General features: G+C 38.2%; 1 protein-coding gene across 7 annotated transcripts in view; it reads right to left on the reverse strand.

Moving 5' to 3' along the window:
• Window positions 1-1,901: 1,901 nt before the first annotated feature.
• Window positions 1,902-22,438, reverse strand: part of EHBP1 (EH domain binding protein 1) — a 172,187-nt gene continuing 151,650 nt past the window's right edge. For all 7 annotated transcript variants that reach the window (XM_053461397.1, XM_053461395.1, XM_053461401.1 and 4 more), the window contains 4 exons: window positions 14,414-14,513; window positions 12,003-12,076; window positions 3,019-3,133; window positions 1,902-2,290 (listed from right to left, as the gene is read on the reverse strand). In XM_053461397.1, the coding sequence (XP_053317372.1) occupies window positions 2,200-2,290; window positions 3,019-3,133; window positions 12,003-12,076; window positions 14,414-14,513 (380 nt within the window). In that variant the 3' untranslated portion in view covers window positions 1,902-2,199. The remainder of the gene's footprint in view (window positions 2,291-3,018; window positions 3,134-12,002; window positions 12,077-14,413; window positions 14,514-22,438) is intronic.

The raw sequence follows: 22,438 nt of genomic DNA on the forward strand, positions 1-22,438 counted from the left end.
CAGCACACAAATGGTTAAGGCAGGAAAAGAAGAAATTCAGCAAAAATATCAAACCTAAATTTCAGTAGAAGTTAAGAGTTTTGGGACTTTTTTTCTATTTCTTTGATAGGGTCATGTGATATTTGAAGACCTTGTACTTAACTAGTAAGCTAATAAATACTAATTCAATACATCATAAACAGGGAAAATTATTATTCAATGATTTATATAGCACCATCAATAGGTAAACAGGACATAAGTCACATAGTTTATACTTCCAGAAACAAAAGGTGAGGGAGACCCTCCTCAAATGAGTTTACAATCTAGAATTTAAGGAGGGCCATACAAGCCGTTTGTTTTATTCAAAAGACGTCTGTGATGACATTATCTTTTCCTTACATGGATTTATGTCGTGATAAATATATTGAGTTCAAAATACCTATGAAATGTGCGTGTGCGGGGTGTAAACGCCAATGTTCTTATAAATATTCAATTAGCACTGGCTGGCTCTGGATAATACCCCTGGTTGGTTTAGGAAGGTGGCACATGCTCAAAGTAACACAAAAACACACATAGTGATTAAAACAATATGTGACACACATTTTATATTTACATAAATCATATATATATATACATACATATATAAAATTATATATATATATTGTATACCCTCTAGATCCAATATATGGGTTTGTCTTAGTATGCTAATAACCTTTGAATATATGTATTGCAACCAGTTCTGTATAAATTGTTGGAGCTATATAAATAAAATATAATATTTATTTATATATAATATGACGCATAGCAATCAATCTAAAAGGGCACTTGTGGGACTTCAAGTCACAATGATGCAAAATGTAGTTTATGTTAATATTTCAAGTTGATATCTTTTACCAAGACAGGGTGCGGAGGCAGGGGAGATAATATAAGGATCAATCCATATTGATTTAAACACAAACCATAAACTTTGATTGAAGCAAGAATTACTTTGGTTTTCTTAAGTGTCGATACTTTACTTTTTACTACCACCAGTGCCTTTTCTCTCTAAAATTATTATTTATTGTTTTATATCGCGCCATCAAATTCCATAGCGCTGTACAACGGGTAGACAGGACATAGCAAATAGTATATAATATAACAATTTGACTTACAGAAACAACAAAAAGCTTTTCATAATAGTTATTAAATGTCTCTCGCTCTGCATACACATTTATTTCACACTTTGCTGTATCTAGGTTAAAACCCGTCATAACAGAATTAAGTACAATTACAAACGAGGAGGAGTATGGTAAGAAATATTAGGCTTTTATTGAAAATTGCATATGACAGCATTGTAATAAATAAACAGAATTGGATCCACAAAAATGCCAGGGTGTGTGCGAAAAGAAAGCACTCAATCTCATGCCTGCTGTGAGCGGCCTAAGAAAGACCTGCAATAAATATTAACAGCGTCGTCAGCTAAAGTCTATGTTCGGATGCACTTTAAAGCATGAAACAGATTTCTCCCACAAAAGGGTTCAGCCATTGATAGCGAAATGTAAACCGATGATTGGAAACAAACTTCCTACGGAAGAACTGCTGGATCAGCTATGAACTCTGTTGTCCTGCAAAATACACACACACGGCGTCCACATATAATGTATTATCCAAGGATAAAATGTAAAATAGCTGCTCAAATAAACACTTGTAAATATGGCGTTACGTTTATAGCATTCAAATTAAAAGGTAGATAGCTTACATATTATTACAAAATGGCAGGACTAGTTCAATCTGCTTATTCATTCACATATTAACCCTCTGGTGTAGCTCATATAGAACAATACTCATCTCTCCCACTACAGTATCTTGCTAAGCAATCGTAATGGAAGGAAGATTCTGGGACAGCCTGTTGTCACCTTTGTCTTTTTTTTTTATATATGTAATGGTCTGTAAAAAGCATGTCCCATAAGAATGAGGGATCCCAGGAACAAACACAGCGGCAAAAAATAATTCCACCACCTCCCATTCCAAAGTGCAGGCTGCTTTTGCACTGAAGTTGTAGTTTTTAAGTTAAAAACAATGCAGATAATAAAACTAACAAGAACATTTAAGGAAACAGTGTCATTTGTTCAGGACATTTCTTGCACGTTGAAATTATCGTCTCTCTCTGGCTGCCAATCACCTAGTAAACGAAGGTGTCCAGAGGGACTCGGGGAATGGAAAGACGCCATTCCTCGGCGGTCATTGGACAACGCATTTCTCTTCTTTCTTGACCATCTTGCCTTTGTTTTGTTCCAAGGTTCTTTCTAAATGTTCATCTTCCTCTTCGGCTCTGCAGAAATAAACGTGTGTACATACATTTAATGCAACACAAGAAACATTTTCATTCAACAGCTAGCATTAGGGGCATCCGATAGCCTTTGGGAAGTGGTATAACTACCTAGTACACCCCCCTTTATTGTGTTGTAGTGCAAGAAATTGCTTTTATCAGTCGTTTTCCAAATAATGATAGCCATTCAATGTGCAATTTTAAATATAAAAGATAAAAATATATAAAGCAAAACTATTCTAAATGCCTGAATGTGAATAAGCAAGTATCCCCACAGGGTGCAAACTTTCTCAGATTACACAGAAACTCAGCTCATCGCCATTTCCAATCAGTCTTGGCTTAGGTAGATTGGGTGATGGTTGATGGGTTCAATAATGAGATCATTGGTGCCCCCCATGACTGGGATGGCTGCCTTCTAAACAGAGTACAGTAACAGGGGCTGGGAAGGGCTTAGCGGCTAGGATGACCACTGGGAGATGTGCCAGAAAAAAAAGGGATTTCTGTAGGGGAGGGGGTGTGATTAAAGCAATAATATCTATATAGCCAGGCAGTGGCCATATTTATATTTATGTTCCCCTGGGCACAAGCCTGCGACAGAGCAAACAAAATACAGTTTAACAATGATGTAAAACACAACCACTTTAACTTGATGTTGTGGAGAATTCTGATAGACAGACAGAGACGGATAATTAAGAGAATTTACAGGATGGGGTTTAGGGTTTTCAACTCACTGCTTTTCTTGGGCATCCAAATCTCTGACCAAAGCATCACGTTTATTAACCAGTATAACCAGTTCATCCAGTAAAAGCTGCTCCCTCCTCTTCTGTGCTTCAGTCTTCTGCCAGTCTACAAAGACACAATTTAGCATATTTAACAAGATTACTGCAGAGGGAGTAAACACATCATTTTTTATAATTACATTACAGCTCAAAGTGTGATATCACTACATATTTTATGCAGTCATCAGCCTAAAACACATCAGCCACAATGTAGCAGATCTATCTAGTAGCTGCCCGAACCCTAGCACAAAAACTAAATGCTTTTTAACATTTAACCAACACAAAGATACATGGCAATGTCCATATCCAGTCCCACCAGATACATACAAATAATAAACAGGGGATAAACAAGACACAAAAGTGGAAGATGCAGACATTTTACATAAAAAAAAATGTATATTCATTCCAATCTGGGGCAGTTCTGGGTGTATTATCGTTAGATGTTAAGTAAAAACTAATTTGAGGCAAATAAAGTCATAACTTGGCTTCATCTCCAAGCGCGTGTTTTTCATTATAAGGGAGACTAAATACTAAATACCAGATCGCTTTAACAACACTGTCCACCAAACACTAAGCCGGATACGGATATAATTGCATTTAATATCTAAACCTGTATTATATGAAAAATAGATAATTTAGCCCTTCTATATCCATTTAGTTATATATTAGTATAATGAACCCTCGCACAATATGTAACGTTACATACAGCTCTCGGTAAAGAACTACACGCCTGGTGTCATTAGAATCATCCCATCATTAATTAATGGCGGGACCCGGTATGGAGCTGGCACCTTACTACACACAGGCGAGGCAGGCTGGTGCCATCAGTATGCACCGTTATTAAGCACTCATTTGTGGCCGGCTATTTGGGAACAGTTTGAGGTGTTTCACACTGTGACCCATATGCCTCGCAATAACTTGAAAGGTTATGATAATTGCTTTATGCATTCGCTTTATGGCAGGAGTCAATGGAACGCGGATTATTATTCTGTCATGATCTATATTTTTTAATGGTTATCTTGTTAAGAAGGCATTTGTCGTAGTACATCCCTCTGTATGACACCGCTTACCATTAGCCTTTATGTTGGGTATGATATTGTTTATTCTAAGCATCGATGTCACAACTTCAGAGCAGGATATTCTGAAGCCTGTATCACACATTAGGTAGATCGTATACATTTTAGATACATGTATACATACAAATGTTTTTCCAGACCTGTTTTGAAGCTGATGCATTCTTGTGTCCTTTCCAGAGCTCTCTGATATAAACACAATAATAATACAAAAAATACTAATAATAATAACACACGCAGAACAACACTATCACCTGTCCAGACTGCCCCGATCTTTCATAAAGACTAACCTGGTGAAAAAATACATGAGTGCGTATTTATATATATATATAGATCTGGATAGATATATACATACATACACGCACACACACATCCATACACACACCCAAACACCATGTATGGGATCTTTCCAGCTTTATAACCCAATTCCACTAAAGTAATAGTTGGTGTAAGGTTTAAGCTTTTTTTTTTTTTTTATCATACAACCCATGGGAAGTTAAAGGGTTAAAGAGACTCCTGATTTCCCTAGTCAAGTGCCCTTTTGCACAGCCAGACTGCAGGAGCTTGTAACTGTCCATCATCCAGCAGGCTACTCCGCCCCCCTCATTAGGAAGGTAAATAATGGAGAGAAGGAGAAGTGGGTGATGAGGGAGATAGCAGAACAAATGAGGACCACAAGGGAAACAGGACACCAGCATTAAAAAAAATAGCCACTGACTCCAGCAGTGTCCTTTCCCCCCACGCACCTTCCAAAAAGCAGAGAAAAGAGTGTGTGCAATCCGTTTGGATTAGTCTCTTCTCTCTCCATTGCCCTGGGCAATCATGTTAAAACTCACATGGCTGGTGCTTATTCAGATAAACCTAACAATGCACACCGGTGGTTACCATGTGAATCTTCACAAACCACACAAGAATGTGCTGGTTCAAATCCCCCTGACCCTCCTCCAAAGGCAAATTTATTCAAGACAGCACACCGCTCAGCGGCCTTCAGAAAGAGAGTGCAGCGAGTGGGAATTCCACCTTGTATCTACACATAAGAAATCAGATTCAGCACCACGGCAGAAAGAAGCTGCCGGGTACAATGACTTCTCACAGTGCCAGTTTGAGTTGGCATTTGGACTAAGAAAGTTATGTCCTTGTTCCAAAACTCCACTCACTCATACCTACATACATATATACACACACACACACGCACATTGGAATTATACGTCTCTTTTTTAAGTTGCAACTTGATGGGAAACTAAAATTCACAAAAATCTAGATTACATAAATACAACTGTATGGTTTTACTGGCTGGTGAATGAAAGGCCGTTGATATCTATATAGTATAGGCCCTCTAGCGCTTTAAGAATTTTATTAGATATAAGAAAAGGTGAAGGAGTCTCACGTCAGCAGAGAACAAACATAAAAAAAACTCCAAGAGCTGAAAAAACTTCCCAACTTACTTTGTTGTTTTTTTTTTGTTTTTTTTTTTATTATAACCCTTTGCATGGCACAGGTATTTTATACATTTATGTTAATATACCATGCTTTTATTTGACATGGGTCGAATCTGGTATTGTGTGATAACGGCGGATGGCAAGCACGGCTGGAATACATTAGTATGTTTGCAGTTGCATTGGTACATTCAGAGCCACTGATTTTGGCTACTCCCTCTGAGCGGTGATCGGTGGCTCAATGCTTTTATATTTTTGAGGGTAGACTAGTGGGGTAAAGATGTTATGAAATAAAACGTCTTGATCTATACATATACTCTGAATAATTGCCAGCCAGGAACTTCGCATTTTAGCATCAACGTTCATATTAGCCACTCGGGTGAGATTTCCTGCAGAACATTATTGATACATTACAAGAAAGTTTGTGAAGTTTGAGCATTTTGGTGTGCTAAATGTATAGTATGTAATAGTTTACAGGGCAGATATATTCTGCACTTTACTGCTTACAGTATAATAAAGCAGTCATATAGTACCGGTAAGTAGTCTACAGTCTTTACAATACGTATGAATACCATCGGAAAGAATGCCCCTGCCTTAAAAAGCTTACGGTCTAACCCATGCAGTGTAATTATTACTGTACACGTAAAACAATACAAAACGACATAAAAGTCAATTGTGAGCACAATTAGAATAGGCAGACGCTCAATAGATCCATTGCCAGAACTCACAAAAGGGGAGCGGGGGGGGGCTATGCAAGTTAATGGAAGGAAGTTTTTCTTTTTTACACTTCGGGCTCCCAGATGGGCATCTCAATATCTCCCCTGTCATAATATGTTCTAGAAATGTGAAATCCGTGGCTGAAGTCTAATCTCAGTGGCGGGTACTCAGATTTTCAGTGCCATCTCTCCCATACAGCATTTTAACATTCAGCTTTTTGACAGCAGCAACTCAGAGAAATGTGTGATTTTATCTCCTCCGAATAATACGCTCGACAACAACCCTGCAGAGGCTGCGCAGGCAGAAGAAGATTGCTGGGAAAGAACTTTCAAAATATAGCCTGTAATTGAATGATATAATATGCAAATCACTTAGTAAAGAGCCCAGCAAAACACTACTACAAATAAAACAATCTGCAGATCAGCGCAGCAAGGCTTTGATGGCAAGTGAGTTGTTGGGGTGGCTCAGTGTGCACGTAGGAGGGCAACCTTTCTCCGACTTGTGATTTACACCCCGTGTGCCCGCCACGAAAACACATGACACCAACGGCCAAAGAGTCATCGGGTCAAAGAAAAGGGAGCGAGCATGAGAGAGAAGTCAAGTGTAGCATCAATGGACACGGAGTCTCCCAAATGGAAAAGACTTGTATACATACTAAAGAAGACTTTAATGAACCTTTTAACCTTTCAGCAGCTAGATTGGTATAGTCTCTTTAACCCATTAAGTACTGAAAAGCAAAGGGATGTCAAAACGTTACACTGTAAAACAAATGTTAATGTTATACTACTATACTAAAGATATTTGTTACATTAACATGTTCTAATAGTTTTGTTGTATACACGGTATGTGTTATTCAACTTATAGGGAACTTGAACAAAGGAAACTGTATACATTAGTGAATAGATATATGAATGGGTAGTGTGTTACCAAGATGTACTGTTGGCATTTGCTCTAAGAAAATACAAAGATATCATACGTACAGTATTTGGTCATCACGTGTATGCACTAAAGCAGCTAGAGTTACTTCTACAGAAAGACAGAAAATGATTTTATTGCAAAGTTCACAATAATTGTGTCTCTCGTGGGCCAAGGGTCACTGAAGCGACAAAGGGGCCTCAGGGGCCCTTTTAGTACTCCCTGACAGGGCAGTTGTGGGGGGAAGGCCGGTATCTTTTGGCCAGGTGGGAAAGCAGAGCTGAGAGCCACCGTTCCCTGCCCACCCATGTATGTATCCACACACACATTTACGCTTACCCGAAGCCAGTCTTATGCCCTGCCTGCACATGGTGTACGCTACCGCTTAATGCTATGCTGCACTTCCAAGTTGGGCCATCCCTATCCCGAGGCCAACTCTCCCCTTGCAGTCATGGTATATGCATGCACAATTCATCTCAAAACAAGAGAAATTAATAATCAACTGATATCACAGATATAGTACCTGTATTAAAATAATAACCTTATAATGGGGTTTATTTGTTAAAGGGAAAGTTTGCAGGAGTTCTGATTTCAACGCTCTTTCTTCACTATTTACTACAAAGGGCCAACACTGTCAGGTTTCTTCAGCACGAAGGGCAAAAATGGAAAAAAAAAATTTTGTAACTATACATTATACAGGGCCATCCAAGCTCTTTGGCAGTAGAAGACATAATACATTATGAAGTGAAGGATCTGAAATACAACTCGTCCTACGGTGGGTGCCTCTCTGAGGCATCAGGAGGACCATGGATCAGCGCCAGACAGGGTCCGTATGGTGTTTTCATGGCAGAGATAGGAAAGGATAGCGTTAAGCTCAGTGCTACACACCTTTCATGCACTTTGACAGGGGTGGCAATTATTATTAAGGAGGAGGTGGGGGTCACAATGCGTGACCTTTTGCTAATAGCGAGGCTCTACGAGCTGCATTAAGGGCAGGCTGAGACTTCACACTGGTAGGCGAGTTGTTTGTGTGACTGCGTGTCTAGGTATGTTAGTGTGGTGAATGTGTGTCTGTCTTAGTATGTTAGTGTGGTGACTGTGTGTGTGTGTTTTGGCATGTTGGTTTGTTATTGTGTTTAGTTATGTTAATGTCAGTGTGTATATTAGTGTGTGCCTTAGTTTGCGTGTTTGTTAATGTATGCAACTGTGTGTGTCTGAGTATGCTAGTGTGGGTATGTTAGCGTGTGTGTTAATGTCTCAGTGTCTGTTTTCATGCATCTAGTCGCATTAGTGCCAGTGTGTGTGTTAATGTGTCTGGCAGTGGTTGTGTGAGTGGGTATGTGTTAGCATGAGTGTCTGAGTATGTTATTGTGTTTCTGCTTATGTGTGCACTTTGGTATGCTAGTGTGTACATGTTTGTGCTACTGTTGAGTGCCTGGTTATGATGGTGTGAGTGTCTGAGTGGGTGTGTTAGTATGAGTGCCCGTGGGTGCGCTAGTGTGGGTATTGCATAATACATGTGGCCGTGCTTTTCTTTTTGGGAGGGGGGCATTTCGTTCCCGGACACAGTCAGCACAATATCTTGAGCTGGCCCTGGCTGGAACTACATCTCCATAAAGAGCTGTTTGCCAGTACTCCAACATCGCGAGTACTCCAACATCGCGAGTACTCCAACATCGCCAGTACTCCAACATCGCGAGTACTCCAACATCGCGAGTACTCCAACATCGCGAGTACTCCAACATCGCGAGTACTCCAACATCGCCAGTACTCCAACATCGCCAGTACTTTTTTTTTGCAAAGCTTACCTCCAACACACTCAAGTGGCTGAAGCGGAGACTAAAACAATATCCCAGGCCCTTATCTAGGATTGTGCATTGTTGGTGACACTCATTAAATAATATTAATTCACCTGGGTATTTACACTGGGTGTAAAGAGGCACGGAACAATATTTACTTAGATATTATCCAGAGATTCTTGCTGTAAAAACCTTTGAGGCAGCTACTACAAATCAGCCCTGCAGTTTGAGGAAAATTAACACTAGTTTTGTAAAGCGCACATCAGGGGACTGCAGTGAAGCCTTATCTTTAGTTCCAGTCAACTAGCAATCCTGAAAGACTCTGCATCATCATCAGAGCGGGCGATTCTGCCGCTGAACCTAATCAATTCGCTGAATACTGTGGCTGCTCAGTGTAACAAAGCTAAGATAGATTTACAAATGGGGTTTTAGGGGATAAGCTCCTCCACAGGATTACATATTGATTTTAAAAATAAAAAAGCTTATCATACAGGCCAAAAGTGGGGGAAAAATAATATTACAATCAAAACAAACAAACAAAAAAACCCTATGTAGAAATCCTTTTAGAAGAGTGTTCCCTTTCAAAACATTGCCAGGGATGTATCAAGATGCACAAAGTCTAGAAGATATAATTATTGAGTGGTAAAAAAAAAACTGAAAAAAAAATAATAAAAAGACGTCCATGCTGGACTGCAGCGAGCTTAGAGACTGAAGTAGAATGGTGTATTTTTTTTTTTTAAATAATAAAATGGGAAGTATTAGCCTAAAGATTCAGGATTATTTTAGAGCGTGTCACTAGCTAAACAAATAAAAATATCGGTCAGCTATATATATGGTCTGGGTATTGTTATTTAGATTATAACATTTTCCTGGCTGCTTAAGAAGAAAAAAAAATCATCACTGGCTCCAAAGCTCAACAGGAAAAAAGTGTTGAAATATAAAAAGAAGCTCCGTAATGCTACAGTGTAACAACATCACGCTTCTTATCAGTGTCTGCTAAATTGGACAGAAACGTATTCCCTTCTTACACCAACTGATGCCCAGTCACGTGCTGTCCGTTCAGTGCTTTCACAGCGTGACAGGTTCCTGGCCGCCACAGAAAACCAGCGGCACCGAAACCAGTGAGCTTTGGAATGGTCAGCTCCGCTTCTCCAGCCATAGTGGCTTCATCTGTATGGTGGTGGCCTCCAAGAACTTGATTTCATCCCTGAACAGGGATCGATCGTCCATAACACTGAGCATGTGGGCAATTAGAGGCCAATGGATAAGACTACGATTTACCCCTTGAGTGCCAGGGCACTGACAGCATGCAAACATGGTGATATGTTTACACAGAACAGAGTTGAAAGTGTATGAGTGTTCCACCTACATATATCTGGTAGGATCTTGCAATGTCTCATCAATGCACATTATCTATAATCACACTTTTTTATATTTTTTCCAAGCACTGAATAAGGGGCATCAGGGACTGAGCTCTTTTTTCTGAACATCCCTCTGTGTTTTGTGCTCCACACTCCAACGTGATGCATCTTCTACAGGACGGCTCCTTTGTTGTCATGAAATTACAAACTAATTCCATTTCTCCAGGTTGCTTTTAAATGTGGACTGATGGATATCAAAGGCCTTATAAATTCTGCTCCATTTCTTACCCCCCCCAGACTTAAGCTTCACGGAAATCTCCAGGCTAATTACAATTGATTTCATATGGATCCAGGTACCTTATCAGGTGAAGAAAGAAATTACCATAGCCAGCTGTGGGGTCAGCAGAGAACACTGGTCAACGTTTGCGTTAACAGACATATGCAAGAGCTTTCACTTAATCAGTTACGAACCAAAAAAAAAAAGAAGAAAAAAGTAAATAAATACTTCATACATTGTTAGAAATAATCCGGAAGGATATTCAAGTTATGATGGTACAGACAGAGGCTTTGCTTTTTGTGTGCTCAAGACTCGATTTACAGTTGGGTGTCCCAACCACTAGTGCCCCTATGCCTTTCAAAAAGTGTAATAATAAATATAACAAAAAGCTGCTGGAGGAGATGGGCAAAACATGAACAGAGTGAGAATATAGGTGGATGGAGTTTTTCAATCTTCATACACATGGAGGCCATTAAGCCACCCATTTGCCTCTAAGGGCATCCCTAAAACACAGGCCTGGTCTGCTTACTGGCAAATCCAGCCCTGACTGACGGCAACGGTCCAGGGACATGATGTGAAAGTCCTGTAGAGTGATATGGTATCTGCATTTAGATTTTGCACTCGCCTTCACTTGCCACACGGCATTCAAACTCAATTTATTTCTAATGAACACGCATTTCAGGATACTTGAAAAGGAACCCTTCCACTAACTTTGGGAGTACAGTGAATGTGACAGTCCATTCACCTTGATAAATAGCAATAAATTGGGACATTTATTGCATACTGTATAATCTTCCTGCTTCCATGAAAATCCCCAAGCTAATTACAATTGATTGAATATGGATCGGCCTTATCAGTGCAAGAAAGCAGTGACCAAATCATAGTGCGAGACGTCAATACCTAGCAGCTGCCTATCTATCAGATGTGATTTGGTATTCATAGGTATAATATACAGAAAACCGCTCAAGCTAAACCAAGACATACATCAGTACAAAACCAGTGACTATATAATATAGCACTGACACAATTATTCTGCCAGACTATTAAAACATCTTCTTAAGAAAATTCTACGATAAATCCTCATTCTTTCACTATTAATCTACAATTATGATTAATGCAGATTTTTTCCCCTGGACTGATAATGTCGTTATCTAGGTAACAACATTTAATATACTGTAAAGAACTAATCAGAAATACTAGATTACACAGCATTTCATTTTCTTCTCAGGTGTTTACACAAGTCGTAGTAGAATATGTTTATTATAATGTAATAAAATATTCTATATCGTATTTATTTAGGGTACGCAGTTTTGCAGGCTGTGGCGAGGTCTAGCCCTGTATTTGTCAACACGTCTTACCTTCTATAGCAAGCATGGCCCGTAACTCTCTGTTCAGCAGTTCAAATCGTCTCTCTAGGTCATGTTCTTTTTCCCTATAGGCAAGTTGAGAAAAACAAAGTTCATCAATATGTTAATTACTAAATCATTAAACACTTAAAGGGACCTTTAGCGTAAATTGATTTGGGGAACTCATAACTGACTTTTCTCTGCAACATTAAGCTACTGCAAACCGATGATACTCGGACGAGACCACCTTTACTGACCTGAATCATCAATACTCCTTGGTGCTCTAAACACCACCAATCAACCACCAGAAAGAAGCTAATAAAAACACACACATTTTAATCGGCGTACAAACATTAGTGGGAAGAAGATGTTAAACGTGTCAGTGCACAAGGGAAAACAACCTGCAGGTTTGTTTTATGAAATAGAAGAGAATGCAAGTTTAAATATTTTCATGAAATATCCTGTTTTTTTCCTTCTTCTTGTTTTTATATATTTGAGCACACAAGTGTATTACTTCCAATGCTACACGTAGTGAAACGTCTGAGTTATGTGAGATCTGCACCTGGATGTGACACGGAAACTAATCGCATCCCTTCTGTCACCAGCGCCAAAGACTTCATGGATTTATTTATATATAATGCATACAAAAGGCAAGTTATTATATATATATATATATATATAAACACATCTTTGGGGACTAGACTGTTTGGCAATTATTACAGTGTACTTTCAAGAAGAGTATTCTTACACTACAAGTCATTGAAGAAAAGGGTTCAGCAGTTCCTGTGCATACACTAATATACTCATTTAGGTAACCGACACATTTATATTAATGTATGTGAATGATTAGGAACCCTGTATCCCGCAGGAGTAAATCAGAAAGGGAATTTCACCTTTGAAGATCATACACAATAAATCAGACAGGAGAAGAAACCAACCATAAGGTGTCCCATGATAGAATGAAACAGTGCTTGTACTCAGGGCATATTTGTTTCGTGTGTAATTTGCCTTAAGCAAGAAGGCATGATCACTAATACTAACAGACTTTTTTGCCACTATGATTAAGGAAACACATTTGCTCCTTCGTATGCAGTACATAGCCTGCTGTAGATCAGTGTATTTATCTCAGACTTTGCAAACAAGGGGAATTAATGGCAATTCCACAAGGGGAAGATTGAAAAGTAACAGACAAGTCTAGGAACAACGGTGAACAGCACAATCCGATCCACGATCGTGGTTATGAAGGCTAGGATCTTGTAACCAGTTTAGCAGTGGAACTAAAATCTTCTTCTAGTTCTAGTAAATAACTCAAGTACATTTAATTAGGATGTTACTAGAAATGATTGATCATAACTGAAAGTAAACACTAAAGGGAAAGTTCAATTCAGAAAATATTTTTCTCCATAAAATCTAATGTTGTATACAGTAAAGTAGATCAGCATTGACAAAAAGTTGGTTTCATTTCATTTTGTTCCAATAAACTTCCTTTATATGGAGACCTGAGTGGCATTGCTGTTAGACATGTGACTAAGTGACTGTCCTTGTTCAAACCCCACAGTGTCCATCTGGGTAATTACGACCGAGCCATTCTCTTGTTTGTCTTATAGATCAGGCTAAGATAACAGAGCTAGACCACATACAAACGGCTATTATGTAGCTGCCTGAAAACATAAACGTAAACCTAGAAAAAAATAGCACAATACTTTTAAAAACGTATCTGATAATAGTAATAATAATTTATGGCTGGAGCTCCCTTTTAAAATATAGCACTTTGAAAACATCAAAAAAATTGTATGTTCCAAAGTGGAATTCTGATTGGTTTCTTTGGGTTTTCTGAAGAAGCAGGGAATTCTGGTCCCATTTTGGATATACATTACATGGACAAAAGTATTTGGAAACTTCACCATTATACCAACTTTGATGAAATTGCATTTGTGTCCAAATACTTTTGTCCATATAGTGTATGGAAATATAATACTGACCTCCATACTAAAATACTCAAGCCTTATAACATCTCCATATATAATTCCACTGATCTGAATCCAAGCTTTCATGGAAGCTGATCCTTAACGTTTATTTAACAGCTGTTCTGAAGATGTTCTACATGTCCGCCAGGGTCTTAGAATCTGACTCTGAATGAAAAATAAAAAGTGACAATGCAGGAAACATTGTATATATGCCTGATCCTGTTTCACTCATTTGCTTTCTTGTGTCATTCAAAGTAAGTGTCAGGATCATCTTGGAGCTAATAATAACTAGAAATATCTGTCTGCCGCCAATATTACTCCGGGGCAAATATACATGGAGGGAGCCAAAAAGAAAAACTTGCATCTGATAGAAAAAAAAGTCTAAAGCACATGTGACAAATTTCACACGCTGTATGGCTGGACATGGATGCGGCTGACATACAGGGACATACTCACAGAAGAGAAAGCTGGTTCATCCGCCGGATAAGAGCGTTTTTCTTGTTTACCAGCATGAACCATTCCTGCATCATCACTTCTTCTTCTTCTGCATTTCGGCCTGCAAGACAAACACCATGTCAACCAGCAGGGACTCGAAACATTTTATTTACAAACATAATTAATCAATCATTATCAATCATACACACATTATCAATCATACGCACATTATCAATCATACGCACATTATCAATTGATTTTGGTTTATTGATGAGTACAAAAGTTTCAAACATTCTATACTGTAGGACAGAAGGCAAGGGCTTTATTCATTAAAATGGGATAACGCATGTTAAATATTCCAACTAAATGACTTGAGTATGAAGTGGAAACGCTGCAGCGTCGCCTGCAAAAAGGGCTGCTTAATGCATAGTTAAATTGGCAAGGCATGAAACCTCCCTGTTGGGGGAATGTAACCGTACAGAAGGCTATCCTAAACACAACTTGGCAAAACCAGAGACTGAATTGGATTTAAGGTCTTTACAGCAGAAACAATGTGCAGACTAGATGGACCAGACGATTCTCACCTGCCTTCAAATGTTTCGCTTGTATTTTATCATAACAATTGGTCGTGAGTGTCCAAGCTACATGCTATAGAGCCAGATACTGCAGGATCTGATGCTTATAATAGATAGACGCCTTTCTGGCCTCAGTGTCCTTTCACGAAGGACTAGGTTGGGGGAAATTGAGGAACCCTTTATGACTTTCTCATAAGCCATATACAGTGTCAACACACATTACGGGGCAGAAAATAACTGCATCTGCAAATAAGCATGTGCAGTTTTGAAGGCTTACATGCTAGTCTAAGTTTTAATGCAGATGGTTAGTAAAAAAAAAATAGTCCAAACTCACAAATATGTTGAACCGTCGGCCCATGACCAAGACTCTCAAAATACAAATTGCTGCAAATCAACAACGAACGCAAACCCTCAACCAAATGCGCCAGTATTTAAATAGCCAATTACCAGATCAGAACAGTAATAAATGCCTCATAAAACAATGTTTTGGATCTTTCAGTTGTATAAGCTGTTGTTTCAAAATCCTCTAATCCATCCACATGTGAGGAACAGGCATATTCCAGGCCCGGAACAGAATTGTACATTGGGAGATAAAAGCCACACACTGAATACAGTGAACAGCCCCAATGGTTAAACCCATCCTGGAGGCTTAATTGCATATTCTCTCCTTTTCTGTCAAAAACATTGCTGACAGACACGATGTCTCTATTAGAGAAAAGGCAAAAACAAGAAATGGGGGGAAAAATCATTAAAAGAATTCTAGGTGTGTACAGCTCACAGTTGCTGTAACTTGCCTTCAATTATGAGTAAACAGGAGATGAAGACCTTCAGCGTGGTGGGAATTAACACACACATTATAGAACTATACATGTACAACGCACACTATGATATATTTAAGGCTCTTGGAAAAAAGTATGTTTCCTCTTACATTTTTCTTACTGGCCTGCAAATTCAAAACCAATTGGCCCAGCTCTTCCCACAACAACACAAAGCTATTTATATACAGGGAGACTTCTGTGTTAATCATTCAGTGGTTTGTTGACCATATTCTATTCATCTGCCTGGCATTTTGGGTCTGGATTGACCTTATATCTGTTAGCTATAATTTAGCTATAAATGCAAAAATGCAAACAGATCAAATACGGACGATTCTTGGTGTGATCAGGGTCGCGCCATTGTCCTCTCTTCACTGGGCATCTTAGTGGTTGTTATTGCGGAGAAACAAAGTACCTAGCCTCTGGTTACCTACCATGTACGGAGTCCACGCAAGGCAAAGACTTCACGGATATCTATATCTTACCCGTTTACCTTCAAAATACATATAATCACTAACTGAACTGAAACGGCAATCACGGTATTTATACACCAATACTTTTGCTTGCACTTTTGATGGAGATCAGCCAAAACGCAGGTCTGTCTTCTAATTGATGACAGAAGATGCAGGAGTAAAAAGTCTTGAGCAGCTGCTACAGAACCACTAGAGAATGAATCAAAGCCACAGAAACCAGCGTTTTACCAAAGGAATACGCCCTGGTGCTTTTTGGGTCACTGCCAACGAAAAGCTCCACCAACAGCACAAGGTTGTCTGCAGGACAAGAAAGATCAAATACAAATACAGTGTTCCAATGTGCCCTTTTATCTGATGGTTATGAAAATGAATACTAGTTAGTAGCAACCTGCTAAAAAAAGAGCTTCTGCAGCAGCAGCCGTTAACATTATAAGAAAAAACACAACATTTTCTGGTTGGGTTTTCATCCCAGCCTGCATTACGTTGGACCTGTGGGACCTACTGACAAGTGGACACCAATAACGGGCCAAACCCATGTATATACAAAGATGCAATGTATATTTAAAACAATGTAGCAGTCTGTAAACTAACAGGAGAAACATGAAATGACATCACAAATTAGGTAGAAATAGACGCAACATAATATATCCTTTGCTCCAGCTACTACTTCAAACTATAGCTTGCTACTCATATATAGCTACTCTTATTTAGTAAATATTGACTCAGAACAAGAAAAAATAAAACGAGCATAAACCTTCCAATGCAAAAAAAAAAAAATCATATATATTTTATATTGTGTATTTTTACCAAATTCTGTATAGGGAGCCCTCTGCACAAAGCTATACATAAAATCTTCAGCCGCACCTTTCTGGTATCATCAGGCGGATGCAACATAAAATAATATTATTCCCTAGTATTCCAAAGGTTAAAAAGAGACAGCGAAATCCAGCCAGATAATGGTTTGTCAATAACTAATAACAGATAAGAGGGTGCTTCTCAATACTAGACAAACAGATGGCTTCCCATGCATGCCATGGGTTTAACAAGCTATTTGCTATATACTTAGCCGGCTTGTTAATCAAAATATATAATCTGCCATCAATGAAAAAGTGCTAGCTGAAGAATACGGGAAACCCAAGCTTTATGCATCCTGAAGCTTCAGTTCGTACGGTCCACAAAGCTACAGGACTAAATACTATGGATTTGTATCACTGGAATAAAAGACTTTATACATGTGACGACGTGCAGAGCTTTGGGCTATTTATTGCTATTTGTTATGTTTTTATTTTTTATTCACTTTTTACAACATATGGAATAAAGTATATGTGAATCACCCCTCTGATGTCCTCAGATTCCATGAAGCCGTGTTACAGTGTATGAATGTCCATACAAATAGTCTGAAACAGAATGCATGTGCTGAAGACAGGTATGTCATACCAAAAAGCTACATTTCTGTTTAATAGTATTACTTAATGAGCAAAGATAAAAATGATTTAGGTTTAACAATGAACACTTCAGCCAGAAGCATCATCCTTTAAATACTCAATAACTAAACCAGAAAGGTAATAAATGCCTCATAAATTAAGGTCTTCAGTCTTTTATGAGCAGGTGTTTAATATCCTCTATACAGCTTTACTCATATAAGGGACAGATAATGTAGGGGTTAAACATAATATTTTTAATATTGGCAGATATTTGGAACAGTACTGTGTGTTGTAAAAAAAAAGGAATGCTAAAATGATATTACAGTATAATTATACAGTGGCTTATACCCAGTGAAACGTAATAAATTACAAAAATATCCTAGTGTAATAATACGGTAATAATAATAATAAATGTGCATTGTGTGCTGGTCTCTCTTTGCAATAAATAAATGAACCTTCCCTTAGAAGAAATTACAAGATTAGTAAGATTGATTAAAAAGAAGAAATTATTTCATCCAGCAATAAAAACCTAAGGTAACAACAAAAAAGGCATTTAAAATTTACTATTATCTTAAATAGTACAGCACCAGATGGGTAAAAAAGGCGCTGGTCACTCTGACACCGGAAGGGTTTATAATGTCATCCAATTGCCCAAGATCATAGTGATAATTTAGCCTTGAATGTGTTAAGGTCAACGACATTTCAACATTTTACTGTGGATTGTGGGTAAAAAGAAAAAGGCTTGTTTTTAAGCAGAAACATAACAAATAAACCCAGAACTGTCCTAACTGGTGATGACCCCCCAAAAAATAAAATTTACAAAAAACCCAAAAACCATGTGGGAGCCATAAAAGCAGTTTCTCGTTCCTTCTCCACCCATATGTTATTTAATGCAATGCTAGTAATTTTGTCCATTAGACAAGGACAGAATGGGACAATTTTCAAAGAACTATATATATATATATATATTTATATATATATATATATATATATATATATATATATATATATATACACATACATATATATATACACATACATATATATATATACATACACACATATATACATTCACACACATATATATATATATTTGCAAATGAATACCAAATGTTTCATTTTTCTTCCCCAAACCTTCCTCAAGCTAACGTGAAAAGAAGAGGAGAGGGGCGAAGAAAAACAAGATGAACATTGTTCCCTCTGATTAAGTAAGAGCTCATTAAAGAGCTGTCAGTGCCTCACTTTGAATATGCATGAAGCATATAATCAGATCTCGTAGCGTCACTAGAGGAAGTACAAAGGATTGATTTAATTACTTGGAGTAGGCTGTAGTGGCAAAGCAGTTTTGTTACTGGAAAATAAAAGGGGGTCTGCATCTTAGCTGTTTAGAAGAAAGATTAAAAAAAAAATAGCAATTTTCCACAACAACTGAATCCAAAAAAAGAATAGATGTTGGGGTTCGGTACAGGCTTCTTCTGGAGATGTTTTAAAGATCTAAAAAAAAATTCCGATTCTGAAAACTGCAAACCAAACATTTATGTGTGTAACAAAAAACTACTGCTTTATATTGTGTCACTAAACAAACCTGCCCCTTTATGATGATTATTATAAAAATCTGCTCTATACGTGGCTGCCACCATATTGTTCCTGAAAAACAGCATATGTTATTGTAACTAAACACTGCTGTTGAGGGGCATAAGAAGAAAATAAGAGATTCTTCCAGAAAGGTTATCTACAAATAAATAGGGTCAAGTGCAGCTAAATATGGGAATGGTGGACCTGGCCACATTACTTCAAAGCCACGATTCAGGTTAGAGATAAGCCACGGGGATCCAAGCGTGATGTCATAAGTGAGGGGCAAGGAGAAAAAGAAAGTTGAAAATAACGTGGATATATCTCAGATCCGAGTTAAATTATGAATTTGGGGGACACTTCGAGGTAAGGAGGTAAAGAGGCTCTTTACTGTATTTAAGATGCACCCATAATTTTCAGGTATGGAGGAGAACTTTGAGCACCTATTATGTTTATGCGATTAACTAAGGAGATGCAAGCTTGAAACTACATTTAGTTAAGTACTCACTAACACTTACGCCAGATAGAAAAAAAAAGGCCAGTTGTGGTTGACATTTTCTTGTTTTACAGCATTTTAAAGATTTTTTTCCATCTTAAAATCAAACTACATACCCTGGAGAGAAATAGTTAAGGAAAGCCGAATGGCTGTTACAGGTTGGTGACCTGCAGTTCGTGGAATTTGTACATGTTCTGCCAAGGGAGGGACCTCTGAGGTCCTGAAAGCTTCACTTATTTGTCTATGTTGGCTCAAAAAATAGGTATTAACTTTAACTAAAAACTGTATCTTTAGGCTAGGAAACTCAAGTAGAAGGCAGAGGCCTGGATTCATAAAACAATGAGTTGATTAAGGATAATAAAATAATTAATGTCCTCTTATTGACGCAACATTATGAACGGCCGACCCAGCTGAGGGGCTGAGTTGCTTATTCTTTATAATGCAAAAAAGTAAAGTGGATGGTACAATGCACTGTACTGAGAGTGAGCACCGTGGACACAGAAAAAGAATAGAGAATGGAGAGATAGAAAAAAACACGCATTGAACGTCAACAGCATGTTACACATACATCAGAGACACGCAACATACACAAACACGGACTCAAAGAACCGACGGGCACTTTGTAGCTCTGTGCTGTAGGTGTCGCATCAAAAAGTAATTGACGTGCAACGTCAAAACTGTTTTATCTGACTTACCAATTTAACAACATGATATATTTTACTGATCTATAAATTTTTGGATATATAAGATTTGTGATAGTTCACCTTTAAAAAGCACCACGTCAAGAATCCCAAATCATAGAAGCTGCCTTTGTCCAATCCTCAGATGCTATGAGTAACTCAACTCGACAGTCATGATGTTTGCAGTCGGTAATTAAAGCTACAAATTGCAAAGTGTTAGGTGGTATTTAAATGGCATAGCATAGTGTGTCTCTACCCGGCGCCGTCAGGCAGACTGCATGTTGAAAGCTTTCTGCTTCATATAATTTCCAAAAACTATAAAACAAGATCTATGGCTTCTAATGAAACTGGGAAAACCATATACACTATATGGACAAAAGTATTTGGACACACCTCTTAATGATTCAATTCAAGTGTTTCAATTGGACCCATGGTCACAGGTGTATAAAATCAAGACTTGTGGAAAAAAAAAATAGGTCACTCTGAAGACCTCAGTGAATTCAAGTGTAGTACTTTGATAGGATGCTACCTTGCAATAAATCAGTTTGTGAAATTTCATCCCTGCTAGATATTCCCCGGCCAACTGTAAGTGGTATTATTGGAAAGCGGAAGCAACTCAGCCACGAACGGGAAGACCACGTAAAGTCACAGAGCGGGGTCACCGAGTGCCGAGGCCAGATAGCCTACGCTGCTTAGAATGCAGAGGGGAGCCACCTTTAAGGACTCAATGCATTCCTTCCAACATCTGAAATGGTGCAAAAGGGACAATGGCTGTATGAAAAAGCTTTACCAAGACTTTGTAGTAACCTCCACAACTTATTCTTTGTTTTACCGGCAAGGGTTTAGGTATTATATCTGAATAAACTAACTTTAAGCATCTTTCCAGTAGCTTGTACACCCATTATTGGGAAGCTTGTTATAAAAAAAACAAACATTCTGCACTCCTAGAACAGAATATCAGAATACCTGGAATATCAGAATACCTGGAATACCAGGGTAAGAGAGTCAGAAGGTTTTGGTGACCAATGCAGAACAGTCACTCCAAAAAAGGGACATTCACAAGGTATGTCAATGGAGGTGATGATCACCAATTAGACAGACTGGGAACTTGACTGTGTGAAGTGGTGATATCTCAAATCCACGTTTTTTCTATCTAAATGTTCTGTCCCAATTCCTCTCAACTCTGGTCCTCCAGATACCGCCTAGAACACCAAAAGGAAAGATGGCTGCAAAGACTACATCTTTAGAATTAAGTTCACATATTTTTTATTTATATAGTGTACTTTTCAATCATTATGGCTTAAGAAGATTATACGTATACACAGCAAGCTACATCAACTCCGCTCCATCTCCAAACCAGATTGTTCATATGTATATATCTTTACCATATGCTACTTGCATCTGAATGTATAGTCATATAATGAAGTAGCCAAGCATTGTTGGATTTCAAGTGACTAATATAAAAGAGAAGGAACTACAAGAGGCCAGTAATAAAATCACCTGCTAACAACACAGAGCAGTTTTACAATGAGAAGACTTCACGTCGTCCAGTAGACAGTAACCAGAAATCTCTACTTTAACACTTGTACTCAACAGGCACTCCAACCTATGAAATGATGAAAACAGAATCTCATCCTTTCTAATAATCTGTCGACAAAAGCTAAAAAAAGACATCATCCCATTAACTAGTGATCTCAACTGCTAATGCAGAGTACTTCCTGGTGCCTTTTATGTCGAATACGGCTATTTTCTTTTTTTTAAAAGAGCCCACTAAACACTCACTGTGACTAACACAGATTCATTCATCTTTTATCTGGCTCTTGTTAAGAGAAGCATGAGTGAGGCTGAAGGTGTCATTGATATGATGAAGTGGAAATTAATCAGAAATTCTCTCATATTTCGCTCATCACACTAATTTACTTTTGTAGAAAAATGTTCCTCTTGTGTTGTGTTCGTACCCAGTCCCCCCCCCGTTGTATTCTTTTTTTTAAAAACAAAAAAAAAACAACAA

Source organism: Spea bombifrons, chromosome 3, assembly GCF_027358695.1.
Source record: "Spea bombifrons isolate aSpeBom1 chromosome 3, aSpeBom1.2.pri, whole genome shotgun sequence".
NCBI lineage: Eukaryota > Metazoa > Chordata > Amphibia > Anura > Pelobatidae > Spea > Spea bombifrons.